The sequence below is a fragment of the Macaca fascicularis genome, chromosome 1 (assembly GCF_037993035.2).
Source record: "Macaca fascicularis isolate 582-1 chromosome 1, T2T-MFA8v1.1".
Taxonomy (NCBI): Eukaryota; Metazoa; Chordata; class Mammalia; order Primates; family Cercopithecidae; genus Macaca; species Macaca fascicularis.
The window spans coordinates 43,135-62,677 of record NC_088375.1 but is presented as its reverse complement, the minus strand read 5'-3'; the positions used below and the strand labels follow the sequence as shown (position 1 = coordinate 62,677).

The following is a 19,543-nucleotide window of genomic DNA, read 5'->3' as shown; positions in this document are numbered from 1 at the left end:
ATGCTGTGCCTTGTGGTGCCAGATCTGTGAAGCCAATCAAATGAAAGTGTTTTATAGAGAGAGAGCATCCTCCTCTTTTCTGCTGAAGCATTGGCTTTCTGGCGTGGCCTCTTCCTGATTCTGTTTCCTGTCGTAACAGAGATGTCATTGCTGGGAGAGGTATTCACTCAAAGGTGAAGTCTGCAAAGCTGCTCGAGGTTCTGAATGCTATGGAGGAGGAAGAGTCCAACAGCAACAGGGAAGAGATTTTCATTGCACCTCCCGACAATGCTGCGGGGGAATTCACTGATGAGGACTCAGGTGATGAAGACGGCCAGCGAGGTGCTCACCTGCCTGGCAGTGTGCTGCATGCTTCAGTCCTGTGTGAGGACTCTGGCACCGGCGAGGATAATGACGACCTGGAGCTGCAGCCGGCCAAGAAGAGGCAGAAAGCAGTTGTGAAACCTCAGCGCATTTGGACAAAAAGAGATATTCGTCCAGACTTTGGCAGTTGGACGGCATCAGATCCTCATATTGAGGATCTGAAAAGCCAAGAGCTGAGTCCTGTGGGCCTTTTTGAGTTGTTTTTTGATGAAGGAACAATTAATTTCATTGTTAATGAAACCAATCGTTATGCTTGGCAGAAAAATGTCAATCTGAGTCTTACGGCTCAGGAATTGAAGTGTGTTTTGGGCATTTTGATTTTAAGTGGGTACATCTCTTACCCAAGGAGAAGGATGTTCTGGGAAACCTCTCCTGATTCACATCATCATCTTGTGGCCGATGCAATTAGAAGGGACAGATTCGAACTAATCTTCTCATACTTACATTTTGCAGATAACAACGAACTTGATGCAGGTGATAGGTTTGCCAAGGTCAGACCTCTTATCATCCGGATGAACTGCAATTTCCAGAAGCACGCACCCTTGGAAGAGTTCTACAGCTTTGGCGAGTCTATGTGTGAGTACTTTGGGCACCGGGGGTCCAAGCAGCTGCACAGGGGGAAGCCTGTGCGACTTGGCTACAAGATTTGGTGTGGGACAACCAGCAGAGGCTACTTGGTGTGGTTCGAGCCCTCACAGGGCACACTTTTTACCAAGCCCGACAGGAGCCTGGATCTAGGAGGCAGTATGGTAATAAAGTTTGTGGATGCGCTTCAGGAGCGTGGTTTTCTGCCATATCACATATTTTTTGACAAGGTTTTTACAAGTGTTAAACTGATGTCCATTTTGAGGAAAAAGGGGGTGAAGGCCACAGGAACTGTTCGTGAGTACAGGACTGAGCGATGTCCCCTAAAAGACCCCAAAGAACTGAAAAAAATGAAGAGGGGTTCATTTGATTACAAAGTCGATGAGAGTGAGGAGATCATCGTGTGCCGCTGGCACGATAGCAGCGTGGTCAACATCTGCTCCAATGCCGTGGGCATAGAGCCAGTGAGGCTGACCAGTCGTCACTCTGGAGCAACTAAAACACGGACTCAGGTCCACCAGCCATCACTGGTGAAGCTGTATCAGGAGAAGGTGGGCGGTGTTGGTAGGATGGACCAGAATATTGCCAAGTACAAGGTGAAGATCCGAGGCATGAAGTGGTACTCAAGCTTTATTGGCTATGTCATTGATGCTGCCCTCAACAATGCATGGCAGCTGCACAGGATCTGCTGCCAGGATGCCCAGGTGGACCTCCTTGCCTTCCGGAGATACGTCGCCTGTGTGTACCTGGAGAGCAATGCTGACACGACCTCTCAAGGAAGGCGAAGCAGGCGGTTGGAGACTGAGAGCCGCTTTGATATGGTTGGACACTGGATTATCCACCAGGACAAGAGGACCCGATGTGCCCTCTGCCACTCACAGACCAACACCCGGTGCGAGAAGTGCCAGAAGGGTGTCCATGCCAAGTGCTTCAGGGAGTACCACATCCGGTGACATCAGGAGACATACTTTTTTGGGGTATAATGAGATGTTCACAGTTAAATACAGATAGCAGTTGATTACTTCTGTTTTGTGTTGGAAAAAAGACCTGAATTTCTGATGACTTGGTTTTCTCTTTTCTCCCTACCCACAATTGTTATCTTTTTTATTGTGTTCTATTATGCCTACATGTGATATCAATTAATATTTATATTCATTTATATTTATATTTTTGAACTTATTTATTTAAAGTTGTGGGACCACATTTTATTCAGATAAAAGTTGTGCTTTGGGGTATATTTGAATCCTAGGAAGAAGAATCAAAGGAAAACTTGCAAGAACAGTAAGAAGACTTGACCATTGCATGCCATGGTTTATAATCTAAGATAGGCAATAGTGTATAAATATCATGTAAATGTGATGGATTTCTTAATCCTATTTATTTCATATTAATCTAAGGTTATCAAACTTTCCAAGGATAGATAATCTGCCTTGTATTTAGTCAGAGGGCTAGAGTTTCAGAGTTCATATTTTCTTGATAAAAATATTTTCCTAGTACACATATATCAATGTGGGATTCATTTTATAAAAAATTATTTTTTTAATTTTTGTGGGCACATAGTAGGTGTGTATTTTTATGGGTTACGTGCGATATTTTGATACAGACATGCAATGTGGAAAAACCACATCAGGGTAAATGGGCTATCCATCCTGTCAAACATTTGTCCTTTGTGTTACAAACCAATTATACTGCTAGTTATTTTAAAATGTACAATTAAATTATTTTTAACTATATTCACCCTGTTGTGCTAGCAAATACTAGGTCTTACTCATTCTTTCTATTTTTTCATACCCATTAACTATTGCCACTCTCCCCCACCCCCTAACCACCCTTGCCAAGCTCTGGTAACCTTCTTTCTACTCTGTATGTCCATGAATTCAATTGTTTTCATTTTTAGCTCCCACAAATAAGTGAGAACATCTGAAGTTTGCCTTTCTTTGCTTGGCTTATTTCACTTAACATAATGACCTCCACTCCCATTCATGTTGTTGCAAATGACTGAATATCATTTTTTTTGTGGCTAAATATTAATAATACTTCATTGTGTATATGTACATTTTCTTTATCCATTCTTCTGTTGATGGACACTTAGGTTGCTCCCAAATCATGACTGTTGTGAATAGTGCAGAAGATAAACGTTGGAGTTCAGATCTTTCTTCAGTATACTGATTTTTTTTTCTTTTGGGTGTGTACTTAGGAATGGGATTCCTGAATAATATGGTAGGTAGCTCTATTTTAGTTTTTGAGGAACCTTCAAACTGTTCTCCATACAGGTTGTACTAATTTACATTCCCACCAACAGTATTCGAGGGTTCCCTTTTCTCCACATCCTTGTCAGCATTTGTTATTGTCTGTCTTTTGGATTAAAGCCATTTTTACCGGGATGAGATATCTCAATGTAGTTTTGACTTGCATTTTTCTGTTGATCAGTGATGTTGAGTACCTTTTTGTATACCTGTTTGCCATATGTACTTTTTGTTTTTGTTTTGAGATGGAGTTGCCTTGTCACCCAGGCTGGAGTACAGTGATGCGTGATCTCGGCTCACTGCATCCTCTGTCTCCTGAACTCAAGTGATTCTCCTGCCTCAGCCTCCCAAGTAGCTGGGATTATAAGCACCCACCACCACACCCGGCTAATTTTTCTATTTTTAGTAGAGATGGTGTTTCACCATGTTGGTCAGGCTGGTCGTGAACTCTTGAGCTCAAGTGATTTGTCCACCTCAGCCTCCCAACGTACATCTTTTTTTTTCTTTTTTTAAATTATACTTTAAGTTCTGGGGTACATGTGCAGAATATGCAGTTTTTGTTACATAGGTATACACATGCCATGGTGGCTTGTTGCACCCATCAACCTGTCACCTACATTAGGTATTTCTCCTACTGTCATCCCTCCTAGCCTCCCACCCCCCAACAGGCCCTGGTGTGAGTTTCCCCTCCATATGTCCATGTGTTCTTATTGTTCAACTCCCACTTATGAGTGAGAACATGCGGTGTTCAGTTTTCTGTTCCTGTGACAGTTTGTTGAGAATGATGGTTTCCAGCTTCATCTATGTCCCTGCAAAGGACTTGAACTCATCCTTTTTTATGGTTGCATAGTATTCCGTGCTGTATATGTGCCACATTTGCTTTATCTAGTCTATTATTGATGGACATTTGGGTTGGTTCCAAGTCTTTGCTATTGTGAATAGTGCTGCAATAAACATACGTGTACATGTGTCTTTGTAGTAGAATGATTTATAATCCTTTAGGTATATACCCAGTGATGGGATTGCTGGGTCAAATGGTATTTCTAGTTCTAGATTCTTAAGGAATCGCCACACTGTCTTGCACAATGGTTGAACTAATTTACACTCCCAACAGTGTAAAAGCGTCCCTATTTTTCCACATCCTCTCCAGCATCTATTGTTTCCTGACTTTTTAATGATCGCCATTCTAACTGGCATAAGATGGTACCTCATTGTGGTTTTGATTTGCATTTCTCTAATGACCAGTGATGATGAGCATTTTTTCATATGTCTGTTGGCTGCATAAATGTCTTCTTTTGAGAAGTGCCTGTTCATATCCTTTGCCTACTTTTTGATGGGGTTTCTTGTTGTAAATTTGTTTAAGTTCTTTGTAGATTCTGGGTATTAGCCCTTTGTCAGATGGCTAGATTGCAAAAATTGTCTCCCATTCTGTAGGTTGCCTGTTCACTCTGATGATAGCTTCTTTTGCTGTGCAGAAGCTCTTTAGTTTAATTAGGTGTTTTAGACATGAAGTCTTTGCCCATGCCTGTGTCCTGAATGGTATTGCCCAGGTTTTCTTCTACTATTTTTATGGTTCTAGGTCTTACATTTAAGTCTTTGATCCGTCTTGAGTTGATTTTTGTATAAGGTGTAAGGAAGGGGTCCAGTTTCAGTTTTCTGCGTATGGCTAGTCAGTTTAACCCAACTCTATTTATTAAATAGGGAATCTTTTCACCATTGCTTGTTTTTGTCAGGTTTGTCAGAAATCAGATGGTTGTAGATGTGGGTGTTGTTTCTGAGGCCTCTGTTCTGTTCCATTGGTCTATGTATCTGTTTTGGTACCAGTACCATGCTGTTTTGGTTACTGTAACCTTGTAGTATAGTTTGAAGTCAGGTATCATGATGCCTCCAGCTTTGCTCTTTTTGCCCAGGATTATCTTGACTATGTGTACTCTTTTTGGTTCCATATGAAATTTAAAGTAGTTTTCTCCAATTCTGTGAAGAAAGTCAGTGTTAGCTTGATGTGGATAGCATTGAATCTATAAATTACTTTGGGCAGTATGACCATTTTAATGATATTGATTCTTCCCATCCATGAGCATGGAATATTTTTCCATTTGTTTGTGTCCTCTCTTCCTTCCTTGAGCAGTGGTTTGTAGTTCTCCTTGAAGAGGTCCTTCACATCCCTTGTAAGTTGTATTCCTAGGTATGTTGTTCTGTTTGTAGCAATTGTGAATGGGAGTTCACTCATGATTTGGCTCTCTGTCTGTTATTGGTGTATAAGGATGCTTGTGATTTTTGCACATTGCTTTTATATCCTGAGACTTTGCTGATGTTGTTTATCAGCTTAAGGAGATTTGGGGCTGAGATGATGGGGTTTTCTTTTTTCTTTTTTTTTTTTTTGACACGGGGTCTTGCTCTGTCGCCCAGACTGGAGTGCAGTGCAGTGGCACGATCTTAACTCACTGCAAGCTCTGCCTCCCAGGTTCACGCCATTCTCCTGCCTCAGCCTCCTGAGTAGCTGAGACTACAGGCGCCCGCCACCACGCCCAGCTAATTTTTTGTATTTTTAGTAGAGACGGGGTTTCACCATGTTAGCCAGGATGGTCTCGATCTCCTGACCTTGTGATCCACCTGCCTTGGCCTCCCAAAGTGCTGGGATTACAGGCATGAGCCACCATGCCTGGCCAAGACAGTGGGGTTTTCTAAATACACAATCATGACATCTGCAAACAGAGACAATTTGACTTCCTCTCTTCCTATTTGAATACCCTTTATTTCTTTCTCTTGCCTGATTACCCTGGCCAGAAGTTCCAATACAGTGTTGAATAGGAGTGGTAAGAGAGGGCATCTTTGTCTTGTGCTGGTTTTCAAAGGGAGTGCTTCCAGTTTTTGCCCATTCAGTATGATATTGGCTATGAGTTTGTCATAAATAGTTCTTACTATTTTGAGATACGTTTCATCGATACCTAGTTTATTGAGAGCTTTTAGCATGTAGGGCTGTTGAATTTTGTCGAAGGCCTTTTCTGCATCTATTGAGATAATCATGTGGTTTTTGTCTTTGGTTCTGTTTATGTGATGGATTACATTTGTGGATCTGCATATGTTGAACCAGTCTTGCATCCCAAGGATGAAGCCGACTTGATCGTGGTGGATAGGCTTTTTGATGTACTGCTGGACTCGGTTTGCCAGTATTTTGTTGAGGATTTTTACATCGATGTTCATCAGGGATATTGGTCTGAAATATTCTTTCTTTGCTGTGTCTTTGCCAGGTTTTGGTATCAGGATGATGCTGGCCTCATAAAATGAGTTAGGGAGGATTCCCTCTTTTTCTATTGTTTGGAATAGTTTCACAGAAGGAATGGTACCAGCTCCTCTTTGTACCTCAGTTGGAATTCGGCTGTGAATCCATCTGGTTCTGGACTTTTTTTGGTTGGTAGGCTATTAATTACAGCCTCAATTTCAGAACTTGCTATTGGTTTATTCAGGGATTCGACTTCTTCCTCGTTTAGACTTGGGAGGGTGTATGTGTCCAGGAATTTACCTATTTCTTATAGATTTTCTAGTTTATTTGCATAGATATGTTTATAGTATTCTCTGATGATAGTTTGTATTTCTGTGGGATCAATGATGATATCCCTTATATCTTTTTTTATCACGTCTATTTGATTCTTCTCTCTTTTCTTCTTTATTAGTCTGGCTAGCGGTCTATTTTGTTGATCTTTTCAAAAAACCAACTCCTGGATTCATTGATTTTTTTTTTGAAGGGTTTTTCGTGTCTCTATCTTCTTCAGTTCTGCTCTGATCTTGCCACCAGCCCACCTGGCATCATCATTTATATGGAAATGTTGGGACTGAGCTGACCTCATGCCTCTCAGTTCCGAGCCAGCTTTCTCTCCCTCTGGCTCTTATCCAGCCTGTTAAACAGTAAATAATCAGTAAGACAATTGAAAAACACCCTAGTGTTCTAACAAGTTACACATAATTGCTTGCTTACCAGTTGTCTACCTCAGAACTTTCTTTTCCTCATAGAGTCAATATAATCATCTATTTTAAATTTGACTTTTGCCATTTTACAGTCCAAGAATCAGGACTTTGCATGGGGCATGGATGGATTTCCACAGTCAGCATGAGGATGGGAGAAGAACAGGGCAGATCCAGCCCCACTCAGTGAGAGTTCTGGCTGGAGTTACTTGGCCAGACCTCACTCCAGAGAGAGGAGACCTTCCTCTGGAGCAGCTACCAAGACAGCTCCTAGTTGGAAAGTGTTTTCTTTTTTCTTTTTTCTTTTATTTTTATTTATTTATTTATTTATTTATTTATTTTTTTGAGACGGAGTCTCGCTCTGTCGCTCTGTTCAGGCTGGGGTGCAGTGGCCGGATCTCAGCTCACTGCAAGCTCCGCCTCCCGGGTTTAGCCATTCTCCTGCCTCAGCCTCCCGAGTAGCTGGGACTACAGGTGCCCACCACTTCGCCCGGCTAGTTTTTTGTATTTTTTAGTAGAGACGGGGTTTCACCGTGTTAGCCAGGATGGTCTCGATCTCCTGACCTCGTGATTCGCCCGTCTCGGCCTCCCAAAGTGCTAGGATTACAGGCTTGAGCCACCGCGCCCGGCCTGGAAAGTGTCTTCTTCTAAGGTGAGATGCAGCCCCCACTGGAGAGGAAGACACCAGAGAGTTTTAAAAAGGAAAAACCAAGGTAAGCCGGTATCAGTTTCTTGACAGGGGACACAGCAGAGTGCACCCAGCTGGGGTGAATCTCCACAGTTCCCCAATGGGATGGCAGGCAGGAGCCCCAAGTCATTGGCCCCTGCATTGTGGGAGCAGCATGAGCCATCTGCAGTGACATTGTCTCCTCCAGCAGCAGCCTCCATCCAGAAATCCATCTCAGGGTCTGTCCTCACAGGAACCTGATGCCAGAGCTGTGCGCTGAAAGTATTTGGACACAGGTATTTTGTGGAACTGGGCATTTTCCAGGTCTTGCTGGAGGTCATTCTGTGTGAACTCCATGGAGCTCTTTCTCATGGGCTTTTTTTCCAAGTGTGGGAGAGCATGGCCTGCATGACTGCTGGCTTCCAGCACGTGGGTTGCAAACCCAAGCCAGGATGTGTAATTCACTGTAGCCCTTGACAGAATAGTAGGAGATAAAAGTCGTTTTTTAGTCTTCTATTTGTTACCCTCAGCCAACTAACTTCTGTCTACAGTAGAAGATATTTTGCCAATTTTTTTTTTCAAAATGGAGAAATACCTCACTCTTAAGTCTTTTAGAGGCACAGACTTCTCAATTTCATTACATTAAAACCACTGAAAGATAGAAAAAAGTGAATTTCACATCAAAGAAATTCTTTTTTGTCAAAATACTCTGTTTTGGTTTGAAATGTTTGTGAATTTTCCATGCATGTGTCCAGATGCGTAGGAAGTTTATTCATTCAATTAAGATAAAAAATTAGATAACATGGTAAAATCAAAAAGTAGTAAAGACACATTTTTGTTTGTGTCTCTGTAACAGAGAAAACTGATGCTTCCTGTGTGCGAGCACTGTGTAGCTGATGCAGATACAGAAACCGAGGTTTTCTTACTTGCTGCCGCTGGCCTGGGCACTGGAGGTCGGCTCCGGGAGGGCAGAGTGTCTGTTTTTATTACCACTCAGCAAGCACCATATACGGGTGTGTCTGCCCTCTAGTGGATGCTGGCAGGCACTGTTCTTATTACCACTCAGGAAGAGCCACACAAATACACAGGGGTGTGCCTGCCCTCTAGTGGATGCTGGAAGGCACTGTTCTTTTTTTTTTTTTTTTTTTTTTTTTTTGAGACGGAGTCTCGCCCTGTCGCCCGGGCTGGAGTGCAGTGGCCGGATCTCAGCTCACTGCCAGCTCCGCCTCCCGGGTTTACGCCATTCTCCTGCCTCAGCCTCCCAAGTAACTGGGACTACAGGCGCCCGCCATCTCGCCCGGCTAGTTTTTGTATTTTTTAGTAGAGACGGGGTTTCATCGTATTCGCCAGGATGGTCTTGATCTTCTGACCTCGTGATCCGCCCGTCTCGGCCTCCCAAAGTGCTGGGATTAGAGGCTTGAGCCACCGCGCCCGGCCAAAGGCACTGTTCTTTTTTTTTTTTTTTTTTTTTTTTTTTTTTGAGAGGGAGTCTCGCGCTGTCACCCAGGCTGGAGTGCAGTGGCCGGATCTCAGCTCACTGCAAGCTCCGCCTCCCGGGTTCACGCCATTCTCCTGCCTCCGCCTCCCGAGTAGCTGGGACTACAGGCGTCCGCCACCTCCGCCGGCTAGTTTTTTGTATTTTTTTAGTAGAGACGGGGTTTCACCGTGTTAACCAGGATGGTCTCGATCTCCTGACCTCGTGATCCGCCCATCTCGGCTTCCCAAAGTGCTGGGATTACAGGCTTGAGCCACCGCGCCCGGCCTGGCACTGTTCTTATTACCACTGAGCAAGCGCGGCAAAAATACACAGGGGTGTCTCTGCCCCCTAGTGGATCCTGGCACGCACTGTTATTACCACTCAGCAAGCGCCACACAAATACACACGGGTGTGTCTGCCCTCTAGTGGATGCTGGCAGGCACTGTTCTTATTACCACTCAGCGTGTGCCGCACAAATACACAGGGGTGTGTCTGCCCTCTAGTGGATGCTGGCAGGCACTGTTATTACCACTCAGCAAGCGCCACACAAATACACCCAGGTGTGTCTGCCCTCTAGTGGATCCTGGCAGGCACTGTTCTTATTACCACTCAGCAAGCGCCACACAAATACACCCGGGTGTGTCTGCCCTCTAGTGGATCCTGGCAGGCACTGTTCTTACTACCACTCAGCAAGCGCCACACAAATACAAACGGATGTGCCTGCCCTCTAGTGGATCCTGGCAGGCACTGTTATTACCACTCAGCAAGCGCCACGCAAATACACCCGGGTGTGTCTGCCCTCTAGTGGATCCTGGCAGGCACTGTTCTTACCACTCAGCAAGCGCCACACAAATACACAGAGGGGTGTCTGCCCTGTGGTGGATGCTGCCAGGCACTGGGAGCAAATGTGACTATAAAAATAATGAAAGATTTTACAAGTACCTATTATCTCCAGAGGGGATTTAATTCTAACCAGGGGGCTTTTTTTTTCTTTGTTTCTTTTTCAAATGCGGTGATGGGTAAAAATAATGTATGACTGGAGACGTTTGAAAAAAGCACACTGCCTTTGCCTTTCGGCATCTGTGGTGACTGAATCCTTCCTCAGCGCTGCCACAGGGAGCACATTCACACGTGTGTCACACAAATACCAGGGTTAGGTCAAAAAGCCAAGTCTTACCTGGAGGAACCCACAAAGGCAATGAGACCAAGCCTTCACCTAGAAGACACTTGATAGTTCAGAAGCTGAGATCCTGCAAGGTGTCTCAGAGAGCTCAGCTGTAACTCCGCAGTGTATGGAAGGGTGGGCAGTGGGGCCCAGGCAGGTGAAGAGAATTGTCCACTGTTGAGCATCATTAGCCTAAAACCCACATGCAATGCTGTTCCTGCAAAACCACCGACTGTTGAAGACACAAACCTCAGAAACAGACTCCCTTTATGATCCTCACTGTGCAACTGGTGACTTTTCAGAAGATGAAGATTAAACATATTAATCATAAATTCAAACTATCAGAAGAAATACTAGGAGATTTTCTAACTTCTGCTACCATGAATTTTTTTTTTCAAGATTCGTGAATTATTGTAAATAAGCTCACAGAGGCCAAAGTGCTCCCCTGAAGTCATCCAGAAAGAGGTAGGCTGGTAATCCCCATGTCTGAGACTTCTGTGTCTTCTTATGGTAATATAAAAAAGGAGAGAGGCCAGGCGCGGAGGCTCATGCGTGTAATCCCAGCACTTTGGGAGGCCGAGGCGGGTGGATTACGAGGTCAGGAGATCGAGACCGTCCTGGCTAACACGGTGAAACCCCGTCCCTACTAAAAATACAAAAAATTAGCTGGGCGTGGTGGCAGGCGCCTGTAGTCCTAGCTATTGGGGCGGCTGAGGTGGGAGAATGGCTTGAACCCTGGAGGCAGAACTTGCAGTGAGCTGAAATCGCGTCACTGCACTCCAACCTGGGCGACAGAGCGAGACTCCTTTAAAAAAAAAAAAGCGGGGGTGAGAGAGGGACAGAAAGAATTGGAGCTAAGGGGAAACACTTTCATGTTTTGTCCCCCCAAATTCCCAGTGAACATTCCCATTGCCAGCAGGTGAAATCTAAGGCTCTGGCTCCAGGATCCTGCTCTTTTCTTTGGTGACTCCAGTTCACATTTGGCATAGAAACAATATTGAACTTGTCATACTTCTCTGAACAAATCATTATGCTAGTGCTTTTGGCTCACAGGCTCCACTTCTCCAGACACCCCCTCGCCCTAAGCTTCAAGTAATTCAGCTTCACCCTTCAGAGAAGAGCTCAGCTGTCACTTCTTCTAAGGACTCTCCCTAGCCGTCTCTCCAGCAGAAGGGCCCCCACCTTGCTCTTTGCACCTCTGTCCCTCGAGGTGCTGCTGTCCTCTGTGGAGGGTGGGACCCCAGGAACTAGAGCCCCTCTCATGCTGGGCACTCAGTAAGTGTGTGCTGAGTGGATACAAGTGCAGTGAGCTCGCACAGCCTTACAATGTGTACTCTCATGTCTGGAATAGATCCCCATTTTCATTCTTTGTAAAATGAGTAAATGGGCTGGGCGACCCATACTCTCTTTTCAACTCAGAAGTCCACTATGAGCCTGACAGCAAATAGCTTCCCAGCCAGCACCAGGCCAGGACCTAGGTTGTTCAATGTGCCTGTGTCCCCCACAGAGTGGGGAAAACATGGAGAAATGGGACCAGCTCTGCTGCCTGCTGCCCAGTGCCAGTCAGCAACTCCAGGCTCACAGAGCCAAGGCAAAGGCACCTGCAGGAGATCTTGGTTATTCATTACTGTGATTGGGCTGGGAGGGGAGTATGTTCACTTTTAATTTTCCAGGGACTAGCATGAGACAGTAAAGTTTGAAATGTGGTGTTTTTTTGTCTTGGCCAAAAAAAAAAAAAGACCTTTTTACCTTCTCATCCTTGGAGCCACTGGCATTAGCTATGGGCCTGATAGTTTAAGAAAACTTGAAAATGAGCTACGTGAACCAGTATTCTCCAAAGTAATATTTTGATAAATAGTGTAATTATTTATTACAGCAAAACCATTCCTTAAGTGGGCAAAACTGTAGAAGATAGGAAAACACACTCTTGAAAAAAGGTGGTGATGCCCTGAAATTCAGCAAACTGCAGGAGCACGTGTTGTTCTACCCCAGGTCAGAGTGTGTCAGTCATCACTCGATGCCACTCACAGACCACCAACTTCAGAATACCTGGGTGTAAAGGTCTGTACAAAAGTCGTAACATAACTGTAAATAATTTTGTATTATTGTTAATAATAAATTATATTACACTATTACATAATGTAAAGGCTATTAAAACATGTTTGTCTTCAAAGAATGACCTTGGTTTCTGTGGGCAGTGTCTCCTGATGGAAAGGTAGTGCATTCCTGCTAAATCATGGACAAAACGGGCCCCCTAGGACTTCCAGGCTGCAGTAGCAGCTTCTCATCTACGTCCGTCACTGCATGATACTGTTGTTGACTTTGAAAGCTTCTTTCGGTCTAGTTTTTTCAACAGAGCTAGTATTTCATGAGGATCTACTACATACCAGGTTCCAGAAAGCTAAATGCCTTTTGTTCGTTGTTATTCACTAAATACAAATCACAACTCTCTTCTCATTACTCACACAACAAAATTTAGCTGAGGGAGATTGAGTGACTTTCCCAGGGTCACACAGCTACTAAGAGTAGAGTGGTGTTTAGATTCATGTGGGAATGCTTAACACAGAAATGAACCAGTGAAAAAATTATACATTCCAAAAGCCTACTCAAGCCATTTGTTCTTATTTTAAGGAAAATCTTTATGCTAATTTTAAACTCCAAATACGTATGAATGGCAGAGATCTAAAGATTTGATTCTGATGTAAGAAATGATGCTCACCAGCTGGTTACTGCTACCACCCCACAACCCTGAGCATACTGGACAAATGTCTAAGCCTCGTGGTTAGTGGGGACAATGCTGGTGGAGTCTGAAGTTGTCATGCAGTGACTCATGCAAGCTTAGGCTGATTTGGTGATATATGACACAGAGATGCAAAAAAATGTCGTAGCTGACACATGTAGGATGGCTCTGGGAGATGCAGAAGGAACATGTCACCCAAAATAGAGCCACACAGGCATCCTTAAAGAAGGAGCAAAGGGGCTGCATCTTAAAGAATGAAGAAGAGATCTGTCATGAGAGTTGCGACAGGAAGTTCTTGAGAGGCAGAGGGAGAGCATGAGAATGTTGGGAAGGAAGGAGAGATTCTCACACATCTGGGAAGCTGACAATCCATCAGCATGGCCAGAAAGAAAATAAGGGGGAGGAGCGGAAATAAGAGATGAGGCTGGATATAGAAGCAGAGCTGAAGCTGTGTGGATTGTGGTAAAGAGTTGTGATTCTACCCAGAAGGCAGTAGGTAGCATTCTAAACAGAGATCTTTTAAAACAAGAGTCAGCAAATATTTTCTGCAAAGGGCTAAATGTTAAATATTTTAAGTTTTCCAAGCCTTATGGTCTCTCTCAATGACTCAGCTCTTCCATTGTACCATGAAAGTAGCCAGAGATATATATAACACTCGTATGTGGCTGCATCCCATTACAACTTTACTTACAAATGCAAACTGTGTCAGACATGGTCCATGCTTGGTAGTTTGCCACACCCTGTTTTAGAAAGCTCAGGTTTGTGATATGATGGAGAATGCCTACAAGAGCTCTTGTTTTAAATGGTAGAGTGAACATACACTGAAATTCTACCCTGCTTGACTCAAGCTCTTGATAGCAAAAAGTAGAAAAGATAGATAGTAAATAGATAAATAGATGATTGGCAGGTAGATAGATGATAGATAAAGAAAATACATAGCTGTTCCAGAAAACAGAAAGGGTAACTTCATGAACCAAAAATAAAGTAATATACTTCAGAAAGGAAGCAGGCCGGAAAACCCACAGTTGCAAAGCAAATAGAATTTCCAACTGCCTCTTGTAGCCCCTTCCTGGAAGTAGTCACAGCCGACTTCCTCCTCTGTTTTTTGTTTGTTGTTTGTTTTTTTGTGGGGATTTTGTTGTTGTTTGCTTTTTTTAAAAAAAATAATTCCCTTTCCCTGCTTTTTTGTCACAGCAGCGTTTGTCACTTCAAACACCGCAAGTGTTCTTTTAAAAAACTTATGTCAACCTTTCAATTACAATGCAACATGTCTGAAAGTTGGTATCTAGAGAGGTGAGATGGACAAAGAAGCCGTTGTTACTGCACGTTTTCTTGCCCCAGCCTTCACCTTGCACACAGCAACAGACAATGCACAAAGCCACTTCCTTATGGATTGAAATTCTGATCCTTTTATGACTGGCCTTTCCATCCTTCAACTTCCCCTCTCCCACTCTGTGAATGATTTTTATTGTACATTTCTGTTTTACTCTCAGTGACAGGGGTGCACAGGTAGCTCTAATATAACTGTGACCCAGATGTTTCTGTTTCTAGCATGTATTTTGTAGCAAACATTTACATCCATCATTTTTCACTGTCTTTTGAAAATAATTAGGCAATATCTCATCTGAGGTGGGATGTTTCTAGTGGTTGTGTTCTGAGGGAGAAAAACTAACCTGTTCTCTTTCCACTGCATTCCAGGAACAGTAAGAGGACCTTGTGCATGAATAATTTGTTTCCCACACTATAGAGTGGGTAATAAGCAGATTATGTAAAAACAGTTCTGCTTCACTTCAGTAACAGCCTCCTCCAACTCATTTTTTCTCAACAAACTTATTTTTCCAGCAGAAGAATCCCAGACTTCTTAGAGAACCCAGTGACTTTTTGCACCTTAAATCTGTGAAATCATCATGTTTTCTTCTGCCATATCCATAGTTCAAAGATGAGGCAAAGCTAGATGCATTCCTGAAGGAACCCAAGAAATTCCTCTCTGTCTCTGGAATGAAATGAATTCTCTAGATGATCAGTTCTAACCTTCAAAAACCAAACTTGTTTGTGAGAGCTCCTTCAAATACTGCTGTAGACCCCAATTTTTATTCTTATTCATTAAATTTTTAAAATGTTTGTTTTATTTGGAATCAATGTATTTGTAATTTTAGTATTTGTATTAATATAAAGGAGAAATGTTTAAATCTGTCTATGCCATGTATGCCTCTGGCTTATTGCCCAATTAATTATAGTTTCAGGCTAAACTTTGGTTGCTGTCTTTAATTTTTGTCAGAACAAATATAAGTGATCTCAAAACATCTGCTTTTATTGTAGGGACTCATGCTGCCATCTCCATTCCTCTCTCTTTTCTTGCAGTCCGGGTGGAGGTTCTTTAATATGAACATTTCAACCATCTTCACTCTACCATGTCCACTATCAGCACATTCAAACTTATCCAGCCAAGGCTGTCATCTTAGGCCAGGGATTTTTTAGGAATCTATTTTGCTGTGATGCGGCTGGCACCTCTTTGACTCACTTGATCACCCCAGGGTTCTTTTCATTTTAGGAACCCAAGAGGGCAGAAAAAGAAGTAGGTGAGCAATTAAACCCCGAGTCAGGAGCGTCTCCATTTGTGTTAAGCAATGTTGTAGAATATCGTATTTAGTAAGCTCCTAGCAGATGAACCACATGGCTACTGAGCACACATGCCTGCTTGCTGCTGTGAGCTGAGACACCATCATCATTAGTCCTTTCCACCTCTGGAGGGAATTATAAGGGCCACTTAATAACCTGTAAATCATAGAGAGTTAAAGGTGTTTCCCCAAAACGCTGATGACAGAATGAAAGGTGAGGAGTGTTAGCCACAGGTCAAAAGTGCAGGAAAGTCTCTCAATGTGGGTTGTTGAAGAAATGTAGGTCTTTTTTCTTTGGGAAGTCACCCTAGAATGGGGTCAAGGACTCTGTCCATTCTAAGATGAAAAATTGGGATATTAGACACTCTCAGATATTTATCCCAAGTCTTCATTTAGGGCTCTTAATTAGTTTATTCAACCATCACAATCTCAAATGCTAAGTGGGGCATTTGAATCTCTCCACAGTCCAAATCAGCACCGTCTTTTAAAGTTGAGTTTCTCATTATTCTTGCCTGATATACCTTATTTATCCCACGCCCACCCAATAACATATCGTGCTCACTGTTATCTTTGAGACAACACTTGAATTTTACTCAGCCTGGAGTGCTCTTCACATGTCTTGTCCAGATCCAGTTCAGACTTATTCTTCAGCCCTGCATTAGTCAATGGGGGCTAGGTTAAACTGTGGTGACAACCTCCAAATTTCAGTGGCTCAAAAATCTTCCTCATTTATATACATCTCATCATGGGTCAGGTGAGAAGTAGCTCTGTGCTGTGTCATCCTAACACAGGAATCCAGACGGAAGGAGGGACCATCAATAAGATCCCCATTGCTATAGAAAAGAGAAAAAAGCATGCGGAATAGAACTCTGTTTCTTGGAAATTTCTTCTGAAAAAGTGACATGTTTTCTTCTCACCTCCATTGGCAAAGAAAAAAACAAAACAAAACAAAACAGTCATGTGGCCATGTGAAAACTTAAGTAGGTGGGATGGAACAGTCAGAATGCATTCATAAAAAGTGAACTGAAAATATTTGGAGAACAGCACCAATGACTATCATGAATGCCAACATGCACCCCAAACAACCCAGTGCTGTCACCTTCCAAACCTTTTATGTCTTGCAAAGTATTAGAACTTATCTGAAGCCATACCACTCATAGGGACTGCAAAATACATAATGACATCTGCTTTAGGATGTCCTTAGAGAATTCAAGGAAAAGAAGTTAAATAATTTAAAAGTGCTTTTGGGTACAGCTATTTACCACTAGAGGGTAAGACTAGAGATAGATCATAAACATAATAACAGGGATTTGTTGGCTGCCGCACCGGGGGTGGTGGAGAATGAAAGAACACACACAAAGACAAAGACACACAGAGAACATGGCGGCCGCACTCAGAGCCTCCGCCTCACTTTATTTATACCCCATAAACCTCAAGTCAGCAGAAAGAATGCAATGCAAAACAAACTTTCTTTTCCCACATGTAACCTTCTACTCAGTACCTTGTTTCTATATATTTTTTTTATCTACCCGCCTTCTTGGCGCCTACGGTAGTTCATTAAAATTTCAGTTGGAGATACTGTCCTTGAGCCCTATCTATTCTCAGCATACTGTTTTCAAAGGCCCCTGCATTTCCCCCCTTTTAATTTTGTTTTGCCTCAATCCTAAAAAGGTAGCCCATATTTGCTCCTGTGTTTTCTTTTGTTTTTGGTGGCGACGGAGGGAGCATCGAATCACCAAAAGAAGTAGACTCAAACCAAGTGCCCAAAGCAATATACTTCCAGAGATTGTAGAAATTCATGTCTTTATTTGGGTCCATGAGTTAAAGGCAGCAAGGCGCTGACCCAGCTCCTGAAGGGTTACAGTTCCGGACAACACATGTAATTGTTGTCGAAATGCTTCGGAAATGTTCTGAGTGAGCTCTTGGATGTCCAAACTAATATTTTTATGGCCTACTAATAATTTTTGGATTACAGTCCAATTTTGAGAGATGTTAAAAGGCACAGGCGTTACACAAAATTGAGTGGAATTCCAATCACATTGTAATGTTACCCGAGTACTGAGTACAGTGAGCTGATTTCCAAGCCATGTCAACGCTTGCTTTATGTTGTCTAATCTTTCAGCAAGTTGAGAATCAATGTTTCGTTGTTGAAGCCATAACCGGTGAGATTGTTCGTGCCATTGCTGCATAAATTCAGCATTTTGTATGCTTTGACGAAGAGCGAGTCCTGCTATGGCTGCAGTGGAGACGATGGCGACAAGGCTCATCACCAAGGCAATTATAAGTCTAAGGGCACGGAGGGTTCGCTGGAGAGAAGTCCAAATATAAGTCTCAAGAGGTGATGCCCCCCATGGTCGCGTAAGGTTAACAGGTAGCCAAATTTCCTTACGAGCCCTGAGGATATAAATATCCCCAATAAAGTTGTGCCACCAGGAATGATTGAGGCAAGACAAAAATGTACACGTATCTGTACAATTAACAATTCCCGTAAGATTATCCCATGTCAAATTTCCTGCTAATAATAGGTAGGGCTCACGGACACAAGCAATAATATATCAGGAGATATTCCGATATAACTGAATATGAAAGGAGTTATTCGGGTTAGAAAGATTAAGGGGCATATTTCCCACAAAAGTGTTAATGGCATCGCCTGCAACTAACAACTTTCAAAAATAACTCTGTACTTCAGGCCTCCTTCACGCCATACCAAGGTTTTATTACTGTTAGCAGCAATACTTTTATTTACCCGGTGCCATTTCAAAGGTATGTGACTAAATTTTATTTGAAAATCACCGTGCACACTTCAATCAGTTATTTGCATCCCATTGTATTCTAATAAAATCCGGGGTTTAGGCCGGGCGCGGTGGCTCACGCCTGTAATCCCAGCACTTTGGGAGGCCGAGGCGGGCGGATCACAAGGTCAGGAGATCGAGACCACGGTGAAACCACGTCTCTACTAAAAATACAAAAAATTAGCCGGGCGCGGTGGCGGGCGCCTGTAGTCCCAGCTACTCGGGAGGCTGAGGCAGGAGAATGGCGTAAACCCAGGAGGCGGAGCTTGCAGTGAGCCGAGATCGCGCCACTGCACTCCAGCCTGGGCGACAGAGCGAGACTCCGTCTCAAAAAACAAAAAACAAAACAAACAAAATCCGGGGTTTAGTTCCCCGACATTGTTGTCACTCCAGTACCTCAATATTAGGAGAAACCTCTAGAATAGGAGAAAAAAGTAAAGAACTAGGAATAGTTTCATTACTATATACAGTATGATTATATTAAAAACTTCTAGTTACAATAATAACAGTATTAGCAGCCACATGACTATGATTATAACGAACAGCCCAAGCTTCATGCGATTTTTGGAGACAATGAGGACTATTTCCCATACATATTGGAAGTCCTTCCACTCTAAATTGGTATGTGCTGATTATAATTGCTGTTTCCCGTTCTATGTTGTCCTTGTCCATATAGGGGGACGGCATCCAAGTAATGTTATTGGTAAAAACCTTAATTTTCGCCTCTTCCCAGGCGACTTTCTGATACAAGGGTGGAAAGGGAATATAAGTCCAATATTCATACAAAGCCTCACTAAGAGAAATAAGTCCCCCGCCGAGGCACATCTAACAAAGGAAGAAATGCATGCTGAATCCAGTTTTCTTTTCAACAGGGTTTCAATCATCTTGTAGGAAACCACTCAGGTCCACTCCCTGTAAGGACAAGAG

The 19,543-nt window shown here is 43.1% G+C and overlaps 1 protein-coding gene and 1 long non-coding RNA gene across 6 annotated transcripts in view; both read left to right on the top strand.

The window, feature by feature from the left end:
- PGBD2 (piggyBac transposable element derived 2) overlaps positions 1–4,164 on the top strand; it is a 52,112-nt gene extending 47,948 nt beyond the window's left edge. For 3 of the 5 annotated variants that reach the window (XM_045390416.2, XM_005539510.4, XM_065541998.1), the window contains one exon: positions 140–4,164. In XM_045390416.2, coding sequence (XP_045246351.2) covers positions 140–1,901 — 1,762 coding nt within the window. In that variant the 3' untranslated portion in view covers positions 1,902–4,164. The remainder of the gene's footprint in view (positions 1–139) is intronic. The other 2 variants (XM_065543078.2, XM_065542592.1) reach the window with 1 other exon arrangement.
- Positions 4,165–10,412: 6,248 nt separating this feature from the next.
- LOC141407760 (uncharacterized) lies at positions 10,413–12,642 on the top strand. Its single transcript, XR_012418416.1, has 2 exons — positions 10,413–10,931; positions 12,343–12,642. It is a non-coding gene; the product is annotated as an uncharacterized lncRNA (long non-coding RNA).
- Positions 12,643–19,543: the final 6,901 nt, after the last annotated feature.